At 37.5% G+C, this 22249-nt stretch overlaps 1 protein-coding gene across 3 annotated transcripts in view; it reads right to left on the bottom strand.

The window, feature by feature from the left end:
• The window catches only part of SYT1 (synaptotagmin 1), a 334282-nt gene that overhangs the window by 65710 nt on the left and 246323 nt on the right, over nt 1-22249 (bottom strand). For 2 of the 3 annotated variants that reach the window (XM_054514798.1, XM_036401807.2), the window contains 3 exons: nt 10970-11092; nt 7626-7793; nt 4199-4366 (listed from right to left, as the gene is read on the bottom strand). In XM_054514798.1, coding sequence (XP_054370773.1) covers nt 4199-4366; nt 7626-7793; nt 10970-11092 — 459 coding nt within the window. The remainder of the gene's footprint in view (nt 1-4198; nt 4367-7625; nt 7794-10969; nt 11093-22249) is intronic. The other variant, XM_036401808.2, reaches the window with a different exon arrangement.

The following is a 22249-nucleotide window of genomic DNA, read 5'->3' as shown; positions in this document are numbered from 1 at the left end:
GTAACCTAACCATGGTGGATGCCTGATCAGATAATGCAGAGAGTCTCATGTCATGGCTCTGTAGAAGTTGTGAAAGATCTGCAGAACTCTTGGTGGTGGATACCGTCAGGTCAACAAAGATCCTTCTCCTTATATCATAAGTCTCTGCTTCTCCACTGCTTTCAAGGGAAAGAATTGTTTCTGCTCTCCCTTATATTCCCTAAAATTTCTTGGCATGTTTGCTACAACCGGTTTTCAATTTAAGTGCCAATATAACAAAATGTCTGGAGGGAAATCAGCTGAAGTATTCAGAAGATGACTCTCAGTATGATTCACACCGCTGTGAGCAAAGAAGAGGTCTGTCTGGCCTTCTGTACCAGAGTGATAACAGATATTGGATGCAGTGTGTACTCAGATAAAGTTAATAGCAATGACATCTGGTAAATGACAGAGAGGAGCAAACTCCTGTGATCTGCTTTTTAACACTCTGTGCCCAAACCATTATATGTTAGACTTGGTAAAAGTGAATAGCCTTTTAGCATCTACCACTCCTCCCTCCCACACTCAGTCAAATGAGACTGAAGGACTACTAGACACAGGGACAGCAGATCTAAAAGCAGCCAAGGAAAAAGGATTCAAGGTATGCAGCTCATTAGTAGCAGCCTCCTCAATATTTAGCAGTCATTGCACATTCCCAAAGCCCTCTCACTGTCATAACAAATGCTCACACAAAGGCTTGTACCTTCAAAGTACTTCACCAACATAAATATATTAATAAGACCTTTCCCAGAAGAGAATGCAGTGTCAGAGAGATGCCATTCAAGTGACTGGGCTGTGAGAGATAGAGCTTACATTATTTCATTAAACCTTCACCCTCCATCTTCAATTTTAAGCCCATTTTAAAAAAAGGACAGAATGTACAGTGGAGCTTTACGAGCAAAAAGAAGAGTAACTGCTTGTAAAATTGTTTTGCCCCCTATGATTGAAGTGGTAATTAAGTTGTAATTCTGTGATGTGCATCAACTGAATTTGACATAAACTAAAACTGAGATGTTTATATTCACTTTGACTGATGCCACCTAGATAGTTCTTTTCAAGTGACTAGTGACAACTGCCACTGGTTCACTTTGGTATACATCTTGTCTAGGGGTCATAATTACAACATGAAGGATACTTTGGCAACTTATACTTAATTTCAAACATACTTAATTTCATATTTAGAATTATAGTTAGCACTAAATTGCTGAGAACTGACAAACTTGCCTAAGTGTTGTAAGGGCAAGAAAGGAAATAAAGTCTGTCATTCTTCAAATATTGCAAATCCCTGCAGATGTGCTTTTCAAGGGCAAATTAATTACACAATTATAATATGTATAATAGTCAGCAAAAGATATTTTGTTAGCAATAGAATTACATTTGTCATAAATTTTTGGATTAAATACAGTTGCATGAGTTTTATTTGTTATTTTAGTAAGCCAGACCACCATATCATATTCATGATCACTGCCAAGAGTCAAACCTGTGTCTATGATAAAGGTAAATCATGTTAGCCTTCATACACTCAGTGCTGTTTTTGCTAATTCTGAAACCAGGGTACTTCTTGGTTGCAGCTGTATCTGCCGTGAATTCTGCAACATCTGCTGGGTCAGGTGACAATCCCTTTATGCAGATATGATCTCACCCATCCCTACTTATTACCACTTAAAATACACTAGAATTTGCTTGGAATCTTTTCTGTGGAGCAGGGACTGGAACATCAAAGATGGTAAGGTACTTGAATCAAATATGGAATATGCATGACATTTCATGTGAAACACAGATCCCAAACTTCTGACAGATGCACCTCTCCGGGTTCTTGGTAGAGATTTCTCTTCCAAATTGGGCTAAGCAATTATTTGAATCTGTCTCATCACATATATGACAGAAGTAGAGGTTCCATAATAGAGTAGAATTAAGTTTGGATTAAATAAACTTGTCTAATGAATAAGTGTTTTTTGTAGAATCACTTTTTATTTGTACAGTGAGCTTATGGGCTGTTACAAACTACCTACACATAGTATATAGAAAATTAAGATTAAAATGTCCCCATGTACCCCAAGTTGTGATATTTATACCCCAAGTAGTGATATTTTTCCATATTGACTGGATACCTTGCATGCTTGAGCATTGAGATGCAAAAATAAAACACGAGACCTCCTGTAGTATGAAAAAATATTTAAGGAGTTGATCTAAGCATAGTTTTTCATTATGCTTTCATATAATCATATTGCCTAGCTCCTTATAAATAAAATGGCCATGCTTTAGTGGCAACTTCAAAAAGGTTCCATCGAAAAAGTATAAAAATAACAGTGGTTCTTCTGCATAAGAAGATTAAATTTGAAGAAAGGTGAGGGCAACCTAGATTTCATCTCTACAGCAAACTATTCAAAGATCTTGCAATACTCTTCCAATATCCAAATACTTCCAGAATTATTTATTTTAATTATCTCCTTCTGTTTTAATAAATAGTATTTTCCACCTCAGAATGCTTTTCTGGAAGTAGCTCACACACTCAATATCTGTTTCAAGCAAGGTTTTAATCATATTGTATTAGCAGGGTATGAATTCTATGAAAGCAACCAAGTGACTGCATCAGGTCTTACTGTGGATCTTAGCTAGAACACTTAAGAAGCAACTTTCTATGCAATAAGGCAGATGAACCCCACACTAATCTGTAGCATGTTATCTGTAACTGCATATAGGGATATCATTGTTTATGTTCTAAAAGCCTAATGTTGTACTACAAAGGCAAAGTGACAATTCCTTTTTGCATAGTTTGGCTCATTTTATGTGTTTTGAAACAGAAAAGCATGAAACACTTTGAAAGCACAGATAGTAGTGTAATAAAAGACCAATTTGTTGCTTAATAAAATTTGGAAGGATTAATACACTCCAATTTCACATTTTCAGCTTTCTAGTATGCTGGATGCTTAGAAGAACAGGCCCTTGAACTGAAAACTTCCTTTATCTCTTTTTTAATTTTCATATTTAAGAGTGGAAGAAAATGCCCCATATACCAGGGCACTGATGTCACCTGCAGAAAGAGAGCCCTGCAAATACTGCCACTATGAAACAATGCCATGCAGAACACTCTTAATGTAGCAGTGGCTTTCAAATCAATAAGCAGTTGAAAAAAGCCATCTGAAAACACTGTCTTTAAAACAAACACTCAAAAAGGAAGACTGAAATCTACCACTTCTGAAACTTAAGAAGGCTGCATGGTTCTGCATTTGATGCTGTTTTCATCACTTTTAGTCTAAATCAATACTCAGGTTTTCATCACTTGTGAGAAGGAAAGATTTCATTCAGAGATTGTCCCTTTAATTACAGAAACTAAGATTTGAATCCAAAGCACTTTATTAGCTGAATTAGATGATGAGAAACTCAGACTCATGATTACTTCTCCTCCAGCAGAGAATTAAAGCATGCTATGCACTCTGAGTGGGCAAGTACTGTTTATGAATCAAAAGAAAAAATAATGTAAAAATGAGGAAAAAATAGTCTTACAATAAGCAAAAAGTTGGATGTATCAGTATGAACAAACTCATAGGATGCACAATGAAATGAAATATTTCACAATGATGAAATATTTCCAAGAAGTGTCTTGTGTACATGTAGCACTATACCTAATAAATAATGAATCCAAGGGATGTTGACAATGAAAGGAAAATAAAAAAGGTAATAAATATTTGAGTAAGATGCCATTCCAAGGTTTTTGTAAAATTCATAATTCTAATTAAAGGATATTATTGAATAGCAGTTCAATAGAACTGTAAGTTATTTCAGTGAAACCCTATCTTTATCATCATGCACAATAAGATGTCTTGAGATGCAAACCCTCAAGAATCACCAAGAAACCTAAATGCACACCACTTATAATCAAATGCAAATTCTATGTACCCAAAATGCAGCAATTCAAGAAAATGTCAAACTCATGAAAACATTTTTAATAGGTTGCATAGAGTATCAAAAAGATTGATTGAATTAGCAGAGGAGAATGTTGTATTCAGTGAGTATTGGAAAAGATGCTTATCAAAAATTTATCAGGCAAAGTAAATCCGAGGACTGCTGATAACAGATGGGAGCTGTCTCGGCAAAAAAAAAATAAATTGCTGGTTTGTCTGTTTCTATAGGTGAGGTGAAAAGTGTTCTGGGAGGAAAAAAAAGTGATTTTTCTTACCTCTTCTTTCTCTGCACTTTGCAAGTCCCTCCACTCCTCAGTGACATGACCGAAGTCCACTGTGTTCATTGCAACTTTATATTCCCCAATGATATCATGTTTGGAGAAACGATCAAAGTCATAAACTGCCATCACTAAAGTTTTTCCACCCAGCTCAGAGTATGGCACCTGCAAAGACAAGGAAATGACAAACTCTGCATCTGAGACAATAAAGATTGGTCCACTACAATGCAAATCTATTTCTTTGGTTTATCAGCTGTCATCCCAGGTAAATTGAACTGCAGAGAAAATTATGAGGTGTATTTGTTTCAGAGTCACCAGATGCAGTATTTCTTGAGACACGGCTCTGGCACTCAATAGAACAATGTGGCAGCTCACTCATCACTCCTGGGTTTTTCTCATTCTACTTCAAATCATTTTGTGGATGATGAAACTGAAACAAGAAGCCAAATTACTTGCACTGAAGACACATGAACTTTTCACACAATGATGTTTTTTCCTCAATAAATCACCTGTCATCACTCAGAGATGGCTAGCTCCCAGACTCATGAAAAAAACAGAACTGGCTTACTATATATGAAACAAAGTAATTAGACACTGGATATGTCTCTTACAGTACCAATACCTCTTACTTACCAAGGCATATTTTTCAATACTATACCTTTCACATGTTAGACATTAGGGTGCTTTTTAAGTCACAATGTGTAACTAGAAATTGTGGTGGCAGAAGGCCAAGTTCAGACTAATTCTCCAGCTGTTCTCATGTGGTTCAGACAGATGCTGTGGTTTGGATGTTTACGAGTCACAGTTTTAATATTGGGACGGAGACATGCAGTTCAGGTAAGCTACACCTGAGTGGGTGTCTGAAAAGGTCTGATTTAGGAATTGTTTGGATTTGTATGAACACTTGGTCAATCTGAATATATCCTACAAGTATAAATGGTTTCCATGGGATTCAGTAAATACTTCTTTATTAATTAGAAAGTGAAAGCGTAGCATTACCACTGGCCTTGTTAAACTCTATGTTCTTGTCTGCTTACACCCTAGGACTGTTGTCTTTCGTTACTGCTCAGCTTCCACTTACTTATTAAAATACTAACTAATAATTAGTAATTTTCCCTTTACATAACTTCTTATATAACATTTAGAATAAGCTTATCAAGTTGAGAGCCAGATCTAGCTTCCACTGCTGAGTCAAATAGTTTCAGTGGTACAGGGTTGTGTATCTTAGTAAATACTACAGCAAAATCTATTTTCCATTCTCTAAATTATCTGTAGCTTCTAAAAAGCTAGAAAGGGCAAAGGTTTGTGAAGGGAAAAATTCTAAATAATGTTAGTTTTATTTTTACACAGCCTGGAAAACAGGAGAAGAAAAATGTTCTAAAGTTTATTTCTCTGTTAGTTCACAATACCACTTAATGGATCTTAGTCACTTGGAATACAAAGACTAAATTCATCATTATTTACTTTTCTTTACTTGATCTCAGTAAAGCTCATTTTAGCTACCACCTCCTTTTCTAAATGTTTCCTTCATTTATTACTTCTAATGTGGCCTCAGTTTCCAGCTTTGTTCTGGACTATCAAGGATGGCCTCAGCTCTCGTGAAGGGCTGCTTCCTCTCCCTGCTCTCTGCTCAGACATAATCAGTCTCTTGACTTAAAGCAAGTGGGACCTTGGTAAAAGGACAGGTATACAGGAGTGTTTTTCAGGCACAGATGTGTCACTCTAGACATGAACCCTGTTCCCACTTTAGATCTGAGGAGGAACACCTCCCTCTGCCAGGCTGGTGTAGTGCAGGATTTCTCGGTTCCTTTTGGCACTGCAGTGTGGGTATACAACTTAGACAGCTGCAGTCTGACAAACACTTGCACCCTGGAACAGCACCTTGGATGTCTGGGAAAAAGAAATGAAAGAGGGAAGGACTAAGGTTCAGGGCTCAAGATGCAATACAGCAGAAACACAAGTCAACTCATTCCCATTAGCTGTATTTTGGGAGGAAGGCAGGCAGCTGTGCCCTGTGAGAAGGCAAGAGCACAGGCCTGGGCTGCCTGGTGGGCAGCACTGCCAGAGAGATGGGAAGGATGCCAGCAGGAGCTGTGCACCACCTGAAGTGGGTCACAGGAGCAGAGCTCTGCACAAGTAAATGAGACACTGTCAACAGCTCCCACAGAAGTTGTTATTATAGTTGCAGTTCCAGTTAAATGGTCACTGGAGTCCTCAGAACAATGACAGTACTTGGCATGCTCTGCTGGTTTTCTCTCAAGTACAGACCACAGACCACAGGGGATGATCAGTACCATATTGAGATGCACCTAAACACTCTGTCAGGTCTGGCATGGGAAACAAACTATTTTCTGGAGCATAAAATTTAAATACTGAAGATGTGACTTACAACAAGTGGACATTATAGTCCAGAAGTGGCTGATCTGATTTATAACTTGTGTCTTCATCTTAGATGACAGCATTATTTGTTCTTTCTTTGCCTTAGTGAGCTGCATGGGAACACGTAATTTAGAATTCTGTTTTCTTTTAAATGCTCTCTTAGGAAAGCTCAAGAAAGAAATAACTCCCCACAAAAGATTGCTTTTATGAACATCTTCAAGGAAAAAATAAGCTTATATATGCAGTAGTAGTTGTGGCCTACAGGGATATCTTTCTCATTGAATGATTTCATAGCCTGAGTCTTTCACTGTTCCTGTTTTCATTCTGTAGCTGTCATTATAAGATTGGGCACAAAGAGAAAGGCCTGAAGTAACAGCAGAGGAATGTATATAAGGAGAAGCCCTGTGAAACATGCTGTACACGATTCCTTTATTCTATTTGACTGGGGTTTGAATTCGGCCATAGTTTTAGAAAAACACCATTAATAGATACTACTGGAACGATGTAAATACTACAATGTAAGGCTTACCTACATTTATTTAATTCATATTTTATTAAACCTGAGAAAGGATTTCTTTTCATACATAAAGTAGCATGGCAAAGAACTGCTGTGATGAAGTCTAGCAAGACTAATCTGCCATATTGTCCTTCATCCATTTACTTCCCTTGAGTTTTAATTTATATTTCAGGGAATGTTATCCTGAATTTCATAAACCAGATATTTAAAGAAAACATTGGTCTAGTGAAATGTACATGACATTTGTTGATGTGTCACTGTTTTCTTAATTTCTTGTATGCTTTATCCAGCCATAAACCATGGATCAGATTGTCATCTATAAGGATAATCCAAGTGCCTAAAACCAAACTGTGCCTTTCAAACCTTTCTGATCCTGTATTATATAGCAAGATTGAGTATCATGGCTTTCTACAACATGAAAAGTAATTTTGCTGCAGTTATCTATTAACTAAAACATCTAAATTCATAGCCAAGCATGAGATACAAAGTGGTTAAATTTAGAAGTATCAATAATTATAAAAAAACTACCTTGAATGTAAATTGCTCGTTGAAAACAGGGTTAAGGGTCTTTCTGTGGACCTTTGTCTCATATTTCTTCTTCTTGTCAGGCAGCAGGAAGACTTTCACATAGGGATCAGATGTACCACCCATATCTAATGCAGGCAGCTCAGCTGCTTGAATAATTCCAACCAGAAGCTGAAAAGAGAGTAAAGAACAGCAGAATGAAATTTCAAATAGATATCTATAGAAATACTGTAACAGAGGAATGCATATTCAGACTCTATTTCTGGTCTAGGAGAAACTATACATCCCTCACTTCTCCCTGCCACCCCCCCTTTAAGGAAGGCAAATGAAGCAACACTACTGACTTTAGAAAACCAATTATGGCAGATGCAGACTGTACAAAGCCTGTTTTAAAGCAGAAAAGAGGTTTTCAAAGGGCAGCTGATTACAGCTAAATACAGACTTCATCCTTTTAAAGACTGCAATCAAATAACTTTCAATTGCTCTCTCCTCTTGTGCATTATTTTTCTCTGCTGAGCACCATGAATAGAAATCACATTATTAAACAATCAAGAATGTCTAATTTTGACTACAAAATTTGTATTCTAAACCCCCAACATGTAACCTTCCCCCAGCCAAACACAAAAGGTGATAACATCAAATGCAAATTCTCAGGCAAAGCTTTACTGAAAACAAATGAATCTTGCAGTCTTCCTTATATTTACATTCTCCTGCTATGTACATGAATGGGCCCAGGCAGTAAACTAAGGACAGCATTTTCAAAAAATATCTCAAGAAAATGAGCCTTTGGTAACTAAATCCTAATAACAATTTTTAATCTCATTGCAAAACAGAAAAATTGTATTTTAAAATCTCTTATACACTTCAAAGATAAGATTGAAGCACAGATGGAACTTGTAAACATCTTGGCTGTTTTTTGTGTTATAAATCAAGGCTTATGCTATGTTATGTTATGTCATGTAATCTAGACACTCCTGACTGCATGAGGCCTTATCAGCATAATGCAGCTGAGAAAATGAAAATAATTTTAATCTTGTTTCATAGATGCAAAACTAAAGTAAACATTGAAGTGTTTCTTCAAGGTCATTCTGAAGATATTAGGAACTGGGAATGAAATCTGAGAATATTTTCTTCTAAATCAGTGCTTCAATCACAATATATTTGCTTCTCTCATGGATGAACTGTTTAAAATTGGAAACAGGAACTCTATCAGCTGGAATATAGAACAATGTAGTTGATCTGTGAAAGAAACTTCTGGCTTCTAAGAGACTCCTCGAAGTTGGACTTAAAAGTTGGACAGTTTTAAATTCTCAGTATGGTCTACATGCTTTCTCATTGATTGGACTCTTAAGCTCCATGAAACATTTTCCTTTTGCTGTATGCAATGATTCTTTTGTGTCTCACTTTTATTCTAGATGCATCAGTTCATAAATACATGAATAGGCTCAGGATCTACACATCAAAGAGTGAAAAACAAGTCTACGATTTTTAGTTACCACAGTGGAAAAGCAGTTCAATTCCCCTTTACAATTTCTCTCTCTAAAACTGAGGCACATTCCTCTGGAGAGTTCATTGGTCATCTTGTATTCTTAACCCTATGCAATATATTAGCCAAGTTTTGGGACTGTAGTTTCATGCCATTGCACTATACTAACATAACTGAATCCCCTCTCCTACTCTTTTACATCATCTATCCTTTGAAATTTTAAGCTGCTACATAGTTCAGAGCAGCACAACAAAACAGAAATCCACAACTCAGATAATTTATTATCTTAATTAAATACAGATGTACAGATTTGTGGCTCTTCCATCCTATTTTCCCTTGTAAAATATGGCTCATAAAATCAACATACCCCTTAATAAAATTCACACAGAAAATTTGTTTTCATAGTCTAAGAAAACTGAAATCCATTTTTCAGAACACATTTGCAGCTTTTCCGTTCCCCCTCATTAAATCTGCTTCTGAAGGGTCTACACTTCATACTGATTTCATACTTATTTCAAGGGGGATCAGTGTGACTTATCACAGGGCCAGGCAATTTGCTCTGGGAGTTGAGGAAAAGCTCCTCTAGCAACAGTTTCTTGAAAGGCTTCAGAACTCTTTTTAGCTCCTGCATTGTAAAACAACCACTGGTAGTCAGAAGATTGTTGAAATAAAGGCAAATACTATTTATTATGCCAGGTCATAGCTGTGTATAAATACTTTGCTGCTAATAGAGAAATTTTTCTTAATTTCTCTTATTGTCTTTGCCTTGCAACAAGTAGGAGTACCATGCTCTATGAACAGCATCAAATAAAGAATATGAATGTGGAATTTATCACAAGTACATATGGAAGGCAGTTCAGGTGATGAGTAGGAATTACCTGGGATTTACCTTCAGTAGTCATTTCTTTCCCTAAACAGGAAAGAATGATGTGATTTTGACTGATATTGTCAAAAAATTAAATGCAGGATATGTGTTCTCAAGTTTACTTAAAGATACGCAGTAGAACTGAAGAACTCAGATGAGTTGGTGTGCTTTGGGAAAAAATTAAACATAGTGAATTTTAATGTGAGGCTGTGAATTGGTTTATTTGACAAAACTGATCCCTGGCAAAGAGGCTGGGTAGGGGAATAAAATATGTTCAGCATGTGGCCAGACCTGTTAAGCTGGTCAATTCTAGGACTACACATTACAGTGTCTACTAATTCTGAAAACTTAAGTATGCCAAAGTTTAGTCTTACCAGCTTCAGAGCAGAATACGGAAGGAGTATCAGTCCTTAAATCCTTGTCCAACCTTCCTGTGTTTTTTTGGGTACAGACCTTTTTATTTGAACTTTTATTCCAGACTAGAATTTTGTGAAGTGTACTGTCACGGAGAGCAACAGAACCTGATGCAGCTAGTTATTACAGCGAAGCACACACTTGATGCAGTGAGAGAAAGCAATCTTACCAACCTTCTAAAAGACCCAGTGAATCAACTTACCTTCAGCTCCCTCTATTTTTCCTTCCATTTGTGTTTGCTTACATTTTAAATACTTGAAGGCTGAAACTACATTTTAGTGACTGCATGCAAGCTCCATAATTTATGTGGATAGACATTGGCTGGTGATGCTTTAATTTAAGTTATTAATAATCATTAGATAAAACTGGATATTCAGTTTTTGATTAAAGGTGTAATAAAAAGTCCAAGTGCATGCAATACCAATTTAGTAGTACCTCTGTAATGAATTTTCTGTCTTATTTTCTCCCTTTAGTCCATGCAAGTACTAAGGATTTTGGAAATATCTGCTTTAACTAAATGCATTTCTTCATTCTCTACTTGCACACACAGAAATGAAATATTACAGGTTGGTTGTTTCAAACCTGATTGTTCTGGAAGTCATAATCCAAAGAATACTGTATTTTTCCTAGCTTCTCAACTTCCTTGGCTTCTTCCTTCTCTTCCCCATCAGTCAGCCCAGTCTCAGCATCATCATCCTTAAGAGCCTAGAAAGAAGAAATGTAATATTCATAAATGAGGCAAACTGTTAAGTAGCAGTTTAAAATAGACACGATCCTCAAATCTATTTTAGAGCCATTAAAAGCAAGCAAAACAGCAGAAATTCAAATATGCAGTTTTCATATATATCTCTACTTTCTGAGTTGCTCAATAAGATGTTATAAATCAGCAAGCAAGCAATGGAAGTAGGAAGAAAGCTCCTTGGACTATAACAAGCAAGGATTGCTATAAAACCTGCAAGTAGAAACAAAATATCATCTTGATGTGGAGAGATAGTTCTTCTGGGCTCAGACTGGCTCTTAAAGAGGCACAAGGAGGCAAACATGCTATTAAATAAGCCAAGTCACGCATTCATTCAATTTAAGAATCTTGGCAATATCAAACCTGGTTGTACATGCTGTGCATTGTTTGCATTTGGCAACACATTTCTGTAGGACTACTGTGATAAAGAGCATGTGCTGTGGATGAGCTCTTTCTACAATCATATGCCAAACATTTTTCATGTTTTTTAGAATGAATATGGAAGCAAAGTTTCCACCATGCCATTAGCAAATGCATGTTCCTCCTTTTCCCTCCCTCCCGAGACCAATTTCCTTTTTATTCATTCTCGCAATAAAGCTTGGCTGAACCAAATTGATTGCAAGTTGATTTTAGTTTGCTTAGAAAGAAACACAAAAATAAAGAAATATAGTACTGCTTGCAAGCTTTGTCTATTGCATATAACCTATTTTTTAAAGGACACAGCAGTTATCTTAGATTTTATACATAATTAAAATACTAAATGATGTAATTTTTTCCTGTACCAGAAAGCAGAGGTATTTTCACTGTGTAAAAGGTAATTCATACAATTATTAAACCCTATGAACTATGTAGATCTTATTCTGGCAGATTCTTTCCTAGGTAAGAAGTGAAAATTAGACAAAAGTGATGAGGCAAATAGTGAAAAATTGTGGAAAATGTGAAAGTAAAGTTGAGAATGTGAAAATAAAGAATCAATACTGAGCATTCATCCAGAATTATTTAAATGTTACAGTAAACAGAGTACTTGTCTATAAGAGCCCTATCTGAATGAAGGTTCTTTCTGTATGAAGTTTCTGCTTGCACAGACAGACAAAGTACCAGAATAAGATGTGTTCTTTGTTGCAATGCTATTTTTCTGCAATTGTGGTTTTTTGTGCTGTAGGAAACCTTCAGCATTTCTTAACAATAGGTTGCTGCTGGAGCTCTCTGAAAAGGTAGCAAGGCTAGAGAGTAGCTGTGTACACAGCTATAGTGGTTAGGGAAAGAAGAAACATGAAAGCATTAACATTCTCACTCAGCCTTGAATACAGTGAGGGCCATGCAACATTTTGTGGGTTTGGAAAGACGGAAGATTCATCTCTGAAGTAGAAAATGTTCTTCTCCAGAAGCCAGATCTAAATAAAAAAGGTCAGACTCCAAACTGTATGATACTAAGCAATTATTTCTCTACTTTTGAAATTAGCTAGAAATTCTGTTGGCATAGCTCAAATGAAACCAATCCAACAGCTTTGATTTTTGTGAGCTGAGGAGCTGGGTTCATGTAAGTATCTGCATGTTAGTGAATGATGGCCTCTCTACTCGAAACATAAATTACATTTTACCTGGATGAGATTGGGGGGAAAGGTTAGTGATAGACAGAATCACCTGTGACACTGGAAGAATAGTATTTTTTATACTAAACCATTTCTATTTGGAAGGGCTGAACTGCCTGAAATGAAATTTGGTTTGAGACATTTTATCACTGAGCTCTTAGTAAGTTCCCTGACTGTAGCACAACATTTTTGTTGGTACAACAAGAAGTATGACACTTGAAAACTGATAGGCTCTCTGGCAGACCACACATGTGATTTTCAGGATATGGAGTGATATGATTATGCCAAACACTCTTGCTTTTGGTAATAAAAATAAGCTTAATGTTTTGTGGTCATAAAAAAAGATGTGACTCAATCCATCTGATGCAACCAGGTTTATTTGAGCCTGGAAACAACAGGAAAAAACAGGAAGTCAGAGTGGGATGTTAACTCCAAGATCCACTGCTCTGAATCATCCCTGTATGGTCCTAAAAGAGGACTCCATGATAGAAGTGTGACATACAGCTCCAGTATATTATTGTTTCTGGGACAAGTACTGGCCTTTCTGCTTTTCTGCTAGCTTTTGACCTGGATTTTCTTTGAGAGGAAATATCCTACGGCCATTCCCCAGGGAGAAAAGTGAGAAGGCAAAAAGAACATTATTTGCTAATTTTCAAGTCAGAGGAATTTGTAAACAGTCCATCAAGGCAATAGCTATATATCCATACTTTCTCTGGGAAAACTACATTCTCTTCTGCAAAGCTGTTCAGTCCAGATGACAGAGCTGTGGGTAGCTCAATGTGAAAAAAAGTTCTTACTGTGACTACAGAAAATATAATGGGAAGCTAACATCTCTCTTGCAAGGGAGTTTTGAAGTGCAGGCAGGAAACACTGTATGCTTAAGAAACTCTCTCCACAGGTTATGAGAAGCCTACTGGAAAGGTGAAAGCTATTTCCATGAGAGATGGAAAACATTGTACCTTACTGACATCAGCTGAGGAGCTACATGATTCTTCTTGACCTTGAAACACTGAACCACTAAGAAAAAACACTGAGAAAGAAATAGTGCTTTTATATGGACAAGTTTGTGGCACTGGGGGAGGAAAAAAAATATCTCTAAAGCAGTCTGTAAATAATAGCTTTTACTGTTAAGAGAGGAATTTGCTTTCAAACTAGAGGCTAATGCTTCAGGAAGAAGCTGAGTCAAAAGAAGCACCAAAGCTTCTCATGTTTGATTTAGCTGCTGAGTTCCAAAAAAGAAAAATACTTGGTTTGCTTCAAAGTACTTGAAACGCCCCACAGGGATTTTAATTTCGTATTGAGATTCTCTGAAAGATCAATATTTAATGAAATACTACTACAACCCTCAATTTATATCATACTGCATCACACTGTATTGAATCTTACAATTGCATTGCTACAATCAATTAAAAGAAGCAGCTATATTTTAGTTTTTTAATAAAAAAATAAAAAGTTTTTAATTATAAGCAAGTTTTTTCATCAAGCCTTTGCAACTGATAAACCATAACCAGAAAGATTGGATTTAGATGTTGAGCAATGTAAGCCCTGCCTTCTCTACCATTTTCTTTAACTTCATGATATGTTAAATGTTTTTTTCTGTGAAGTATGCAACATGGAAATGCATAATTACATTGTGCTGGAGACTGGATTCATCTTTTCTAATTTGAGCTGACCATGAATTTTACTCGGGCAGTTTCTTCATTTCTGTATTACATATGCAGAAACACATAACAGTAAAACATCTACATCCTCTCAAATGCATCTAAGTACCTGAAAAATAGGCTTATATGTAAACAGGTGTAGGAATGTAGCAAAAAAGAGTTAATCCAGCACAAAGATTTCAAGGTGATACATCTGTGTCTACAGAAATCAGAACCACTACTCTGCAGTAGTTCTTACAACAAAAAGACCTAAATTACAACAATTTGAGATCCACTGTTCAATCTGCTGGTTGCATCTTCACTTCCATAATGTTATTGAGAGTGGTTTTGCAGCCTCCTCTTTTCTTCTGAGATGTTAAAGAAAATGCCTAGTTTTCAATTCTTTTGAAACTCCACACCCTGTAGTGGTTTTTTACACTTCCTAGGTTTTTTCTCCCTCTCACTCCCCTAGCTGACAAAAGCCTCTCTCCGGTGCCACTGCACCCTGACACTGCAAACATCCCTTGCTTTGAGCTCAGGTCCACCAAAACCCCTGCACCTTGTCACTAGGCTTGCCCCACTACTATCAACCATGAACCACAAAAGAGATTCTGGGGCTTTAAACAACTTTACTTTAATTCCTCCCCAAACTATGTAAAAAATGAGAGTGTCTGCAAGGGCAGCTGCCCTGCTGGTTGTCTCCAGACTCCTCATGTGCAGAAGCTTCAGGGAAGCGAAGTGGTAGGAGACTCATGTAACAAAGCTGCTGGGGGAGCACGTGTGCTGCCTTGCCTCTGTACTGAGAGGCAGAGGCCACAGTCATGACTGAGTCACTTCTTGTTAATGACTAGTTTATGTTGCAAACAATTAAAATGCAAAGTGTCTTGCACTTCTGTACATAAAGAAATGCTTTCACTAACAGAGGTTTTAGGGTTCCTTCTATTTATGGGGTGGCCTACAGCCTCACTTTTAAGGAAACAAGTTACCATTAAGCAAGAAGGAGAGACATTGAGAAGAAAAACAAAACACTGACTGCAGCCTTTGTAGGCTGTTCACTGCATGGTGCATGCTCCTATCCTGATTTCCATCCCCACCTGCCACTCTATCATTTCTTTTGGAACGGCGAAGGAAATATTGTTTTAATATTTGAATGATGCCCAGTCCTCAGGCTTGTGCAATGCCTGGTGAGCTGGAAAAAGGAAACAGTAAGATTTTGTAGCAAGAATGTTCTGTGCCATGTCCAACAATGAATTTATTGGAAAGGCAATTTTTCCTCCACAACTAGAAATGACTGCTTTTCCACTAATGGTGGTACACCTCTTATCATTATCTTTCCCATTCAAGAACACCATAATTCTGATCTGGCCAATTTTTATCCCAAGAGAAAACAAAAGCCTTTAAAAATTCCCATCTGGTTCCCTATCACAAAGCAGACAAGCCTGCAATTGTAACATGTTCTCTATCACAGTCTCTCAGAAGGAAAGGCAATATTTCATTCATTCAGCATCTGCTTTCTCTCCATGAATTAATTTAAAGAGCATGTTGTTCCTGGGTTTCCAGTGGCTGTGACAGGCTTTGGTCATTGTGAAATCTACTTTGCCATTACTGCTCTAAGAATGTTGGCCTCACATACCAGCAGTGGGCCACACTGATGCACACAATGAAAAAAACCCTGCTGGGTTCAGCATGCAATGCCCTGACTTGCTTGATTACTCCCTTGCTTGTTATCCAGCTTTTAAATGGTCTTCGTTGGGTTATTCAAAAGGTTTCCTTTCTTTAGGAGCTCTATGACATGAGGTCATCATGTTCAGCTTAAGCATTTGCTGAATTGTTTGGGTACCAAAATACCAACTTAATCTGGTGCAACAGAAAAATACAGAAAATGCTGCAGGTGTTCAGCGTCAAATATGAATACATTCATTTCAGTTGGAGCTGTTAAGCTCACAAATCAATCTGGTTTTGATGTTTTATAAACTCCTACAGCCAGTGTTTACAGGCTGAAAAAAGATGAAGCTGATCTCAGACCTGGGAGCCTATTTTGGAAGTTCAGCCCGTGGGTCAGGGTCTGCTTTGGAAGCAGGGCCCATATGTGTGTGAAGCAAAAGTAGCAGGCACTCCTGTAAGCACGCTGCTGGCTCTGCCCCACCTGCCATATGGCAGCAGCGCTCGCCTGCACCAGCAGCAGGCTGTGAGTGGGAGGCAGCTCAGGCTGCTTGGCCAGTGCATGCTGCTCCAGCAATTGTTCTGCATCCTCCCCAAATTAATGGCACTGGGCCAGGTGGAAGCATGCTTTGGGACAGAGCTGGCTCCTTGACCTGGGAGGACCACTCAGAGTACTACATTTATTTGTGTTTGGAAAAATCTGTCATACTATATAATTAGGACTACGTGTATTTGATAGTGAAAATTAACCTAAATAGAGCCAGACATGATTTACTGAGTGCCACTTTGATCTGTGGAGAAAAAGTTGGCACAGACCTGTTCTACTGGCTTAGTTCCTTAAAAAGAGATAAGATGATTGTCTGACCATCTTTTAAATAGGACTTGTACCCAACATTCTCATGTTTGAAGGCTGTCTGCTATTTATATTTGTAAAGAGTAAATACCCTTGCTTAAAAAGAAAATTATTAAATATTCCCAAATATTTAGTTTTTATTTTAATGTTTTAAAAACATATACCTCATTAATATGAACTGCTGGTCTTGTTTTTTTATGCATACCCATTAATTTCAGACATAGTGTAGGAGTTTAGCTCTCCGTACAGTCTGTGGATATAGGTAAATGTCTTCAGAGTCTGATTCAAGTAATTTAATTTAAGGACTAATTACATACTTCCTAAATGCCACTCATTAGGAACTTGCAGACTCTGGTCTTGAATAAAGAACTTCAATTTGGTCTGTTAATCAAGAAAATGCAAAAAACATCCTTGAAAATGGAAGCTTCCAGTAGTAAGACCTTCACTATAGAAAACAAGACATGTAAAAGAATGAGTGGGATCTGCATCTTCATATACCCCTAACAGTACAGTAGGTTACAACAGAAGAGACAAATTAATTACTTTACAGAAAAGAAATAGTTTAACAAAGGAGGAAAACAAACTCAGGAAGCATGCAAAGCAGGGTCCTATGTTTTCTTGGGAGTCACTGAGAGGAAGAGACAGGAATGCAAATAAGCCCAGTCTTGTGTCTCACAGCTATTGCTTCCATATTTTCAGGCTTCTGAAATCTAATATAAATCTAAATTTCAAAAGAGTTTTACAGAAAACCTATTTGCAGAACACAAACATTCATCTGTAACATTTTATCTTCATAAACATGTTATTCACATTTTTCAGGAAGTTTTATGCACACTGCACAGTTGTCTTTGAGGCAGGTGAAAAAGCAGGACTACTGGTCAAGGCTGAGATTGAATTAATGTACAAAGAGGACTCAGTCAATCCATTTCCACTGCCACAGTAAACTTATTGGGCTTGTTTTCTATAAAGACTCATTCCCAGTGTTTCTGACTAACCCTCTGCAGCTGCTCTGCAGCACATCATCTTTCTGAGTGTGAATTAGGATGTCTCACTGCACTGTGGATGAGCCATAGTGAGCATTAAAGTCACCGTGTGCTGGATGACAACAAGTGGGGACTGGCATGCTGACAGCAAGTCAGGTAGCAGCACTGTGGAATGAACACCTCCACTATTCTCCAGGCATCCAACTGGAAAAAGAAGCAAGCACGTAACCAAATACTGCAGAAGAAAAGACCACTGCCAGCAACAGAGCTCCTGTCCCTAACAAAGATCCTCTTGGATTTTTTTCTGGCAATAAAGGCTTGAGTTGCTTCAAATGAAATCCAGGCTCTCTAGATGTCAGTGTGGATTATCCCGACTTCATTTGGGCTATTGTCTTCATGCTGCAAGGTCAATGCACTCTACTTTGGAATATTCAGGGCACCTAACACTGAAAATCTTGTTCCTTCAGTATTTTGTCTACATGAGGGCAAGAGTGTTGGATGATCAACAGCTAGAACTGTAGGGTGAATCAGTCTAAAACAACCATCGTATGTCGGAGTTTGGCTGGGTCCAATTGCAGCTCTCACTGTCCTGTCACCTTACAACACCTGCTATTCAGAGAGGAACATTAATCAGAATATTCTAAGTTAGTACATAACCCCAATGTAAAAGGAAGACCCATGTAAGGGAAAAACAAACGTACAGAGAAGTCAAGTGGCTGACTGAAGGACACAGTAATTCAGTAGCAGAGCCAAGAATATACTACTCATACTACAGGCTGTGTACATACACCTAATACCGAATCTCCTGTTTCACCTAACACACACATTGTAAGCAAAAAAATTCTTTACTAGTTACAGTGTTTTAGCCTGATGAAATTATTAATTCTCCTTTTCTACAAATGCTTTCTGACCTCATAAAATATTCAGACCACAACAATTATTATCCAAGTAACAGGGCTAAATCTTAGTAAGTTCTCAGTAGTGCTGTTCATAAATGATTATGTCTATTCCTTTTCTTAGCCCACAGGCTGAGTTTAATCAAGAATTTTGCTGTACCAACGCATTAAATCCAGACATAATAAATCTGCAGCTATTACACCATCTCTGAAGCAGAGTCTTCAGGGCCTTTTTTTTTTTACTCCTCAAAGAAAAAAAGTAGTGGGAGCCACCAGGGGCATGAGTAGAGATTGAAAGTTATGAAGATGAAAACCATGATGGGAAAATCTCATGAAAACACTAGTGCCAGCTGTCACTAGGTTGCACCAACAGAAATCTGTACTAAGACCACTTAAAAAACTTTGGTATGGAACACTAAGAATTTAATGCCTGAGCACTGTACTGAGATGATGTGAGAGCCCACAGCAATTTTCATGAGGTAGCAGTCAATTTAGCAACACTTAGAAACTAAGACATTAAAAATACACATTACTTCTGTCTACTTTTGATATGGTGACATTTATACAAAAAGGAAATATAATTAGCAAGTTATTTTTATGCGCTGATCAATTTTAAACTTGAGCTTTCTGGTACAGTTTGACTTAATATTTTAACTGTAGAAAGAATGACAACCTCTTTTCTGCTCTTCTCCAGCCTCCCCAAATATATATCCAACCAAAAAATACCCAATCAATTTAGTTCAGCCTCTTGATGTGTGTATCAAAGCTACTACATGTCCATCTCTGCTAAGGAGACAGAGCTGTCAGGATACTATGCATGAGAGCTTAAGTCTAGGTGCGTCCAAATAGCAAAATAAACCTACCGCAAGTGACAATCCAGAACAGTCATGAGACACAACATTGACAAGGAGGACAGAGGAGGAAGAAATAAAAATTAAAACATCCACACACAAACATTAGTAGAAAACATGGAGAAATGACCTTTTTTTACAGGTGTACATTTATTAACAGTTCTGCCTTCCCTAGAAGGAATCTAATCCTCCCAGTGGCCTTTGGTAGAGCTGTATACTCGACTTGAAAAAGTAAGCCTTGTCTGCAATGGAAACAGGTCTCAAGACTGAAAATCTAATCTTATTTTCAACTCATCTCCCATCCTACCAAAAAGATGTACCAAAAAGCTACATCTTTTGATAATCTTTATGAAAAGACAATTTCTCTTTTGAATTGTGTTTAGGGAAGTGGATATTTTGAAGCACAAATATTCTAAAAGAGGCAAAAAATTTATTCCCCTTTCTGTAACATCTAGCTATCAATGTGTGACTTGAGCTGACTGTGACTCTATTTCAAAAGGATCTTCAACTATGCCAAGTTATATGGCACTATAATGATTTGCCATGGATAGGCATGAATAAAAGTAGTTCAGAAGTTCTCCTCAACAAAAAAATCCAGACTAAGATAAAAATTTTATTTCCAGGAACTGCTGCTTTCAGTTTACCAAATGGCACTCTCTTCCAACTTCGTGTGCCTGGGGAACTGACGATCCTGCAAGATGCCACGTGACCAGCAACTGCTATTATGCACTTTTAGCTGCAGGCAGAAGTAATTAGCACTTGCAGGTTCAGGCCTAACAGTGACTGAAGTAGGTTTTGCAGTTTTTGACAACATTAGTACTATATGTTGCCCTTTATAATGGCATTAGATTTACATCTTACTCTTCAACTACTTTTTTAACAGTTTGCTTCTTTGAAGAGCTAAAAGGCATTCTTATTATTCCCCTTTCTGTTTTATGCCAGAGCCTCTAAAATGCTTCAATTCTCTTAACTGAAGTACACTACATTTAGCATTGCCTTGAGTTCAGCTAGGTATGTGAAAACCTGCACTGGTAAGTCGAGATTAACTGTTAGAATAAGAACCACATCACACAGGGAAAAATGACAGCCAAAATGTTGCATTAGGAATCAAGTTGGCAAAAGTTACTGAATGCCAAGGACTTAAAATCTGTACACTGTCAGACTGCTAGAAATGAATTTAAGGTGCGAATTAAAGAAACTTTCAGCCTGGGTTTGAAAGCCCAGACAGTGAGGAGAGGTAGCTGGAGAGTTGGTGATCTACTTATTAAGGGTCTGACATTTACATCAACTGTGAATCTACCCTCCTTAGGTTTAACTGTGCAAAACAAAACATGCTAGTTAAATCCCAAAATATATAGGCAAATGTAGGTTTAAATAACTATACCAAGTATTTTGAATGGAATAATCTTAAAATACCTATCTGTGCAACATTTCAAAGTTTGAGATCTTTTTGTAGACAAAAGATGCAGGATTCAGCTTTTTATCAAATTTTCCCATTAAAAAGATACAAATGGAGCTCAATATTAATAAAATAATGTATTTTTGCATTTAAAATACTTATTTTCCAAGAATCCATGGTCATTTATCCAGGTCCTAATGAATATAATTAAAAACACTTAATAATACATTGTAAATACAACAAAGGCCTTACATGATATGGAACAAATTCCACATAAATATCAATAAACAAATTGCACATTATTTATCCTATGACAAAGTATTAGGTTCATTATCATTAGCAGGACATAACAAAGTTCTCCAGAAATTTTTCCATGAGCATAATCAAAGCAGTTCTTCCAAATTATTCTGGGTTCAATGGGAGAGCTAGCTTACAGTAGCCTAGAATAAGCCAACAAGTGATGACCTGATTTTCCATACATTGAAGGGGAAATATCTCACAATTTCTTAATATTAATACCTCAGAACAAAGTCTATAAATACAGGGATGAATGCTAAATCAAAGTGCTTTAAGAGAAGGAGTTCATGTCACATTCATCATATGGAGAAAAAAACCAGCAGCATAATATCTTCTTCAAGAGAGAGCTCAAAATTTCTGCTCTGGTATTTCGTGAGCTCAGTCTCACTAATCTTTCTAACCTTGGGATACCTCCACCTACGTTAGTGATTTTGTGTACCGACAATGTTTTTCTCAGGTGTGAATTTGTCTTGTGTTGGTGCCACACACTCCAGTACACCAGTGTGGCACACAAAGCACTGAATCTCCAAGAGGAACCAGGGTTAAAACTGCACGCCAGGGCAGTATCTAAAGTACTCCACTTGCAATGGGGATGTAAGGGTCTCCAGCATTTGCTCTTTGTCGTCTTCTCTCTGAAACTGAAACTGGAAATAGCTTGGATAGCTCTACACTTTTCCATTATTTTCCTCCCCTTATCTGTGCTCTTTTGGACTCCTCTTATGTGATCTATTGCAGCTGGTCATCAGACTTGTAAGGCTTCCTCATCCTCACCTCACTTCCTGATCCTGCTCTTCCCCTACTACACCCTACATGCCTGGAAAAGCATGCTAACCTGTTCCAGGACCCTTAAGACTGGCTGATGAGCCACACTGCTGGCTGTTCCCTCACTGAGCAGTGGCATTTCACCACTTGTTCTGCACTGGGCCATGGGCCTCTTTAGCTACCGTGCT

This window comes from Molothrus ater, chromosome 5 (assembly GCF_012460135.2).
Source record: "Molothrus ater isolate BHLD 08-10-18 breed brown headed cowbird chromosome 5, BPBGC_Mater_1.1, whole genome shotgun sequence".
NCBI lineage: Eukaryota > Metazoa > Chordata > Aves > Passeriformes > Icteridae > Molothrus > Molothrus ater.
This window is presented reverse-complemented; position numbering and strand designations above follow the sequence as displayed.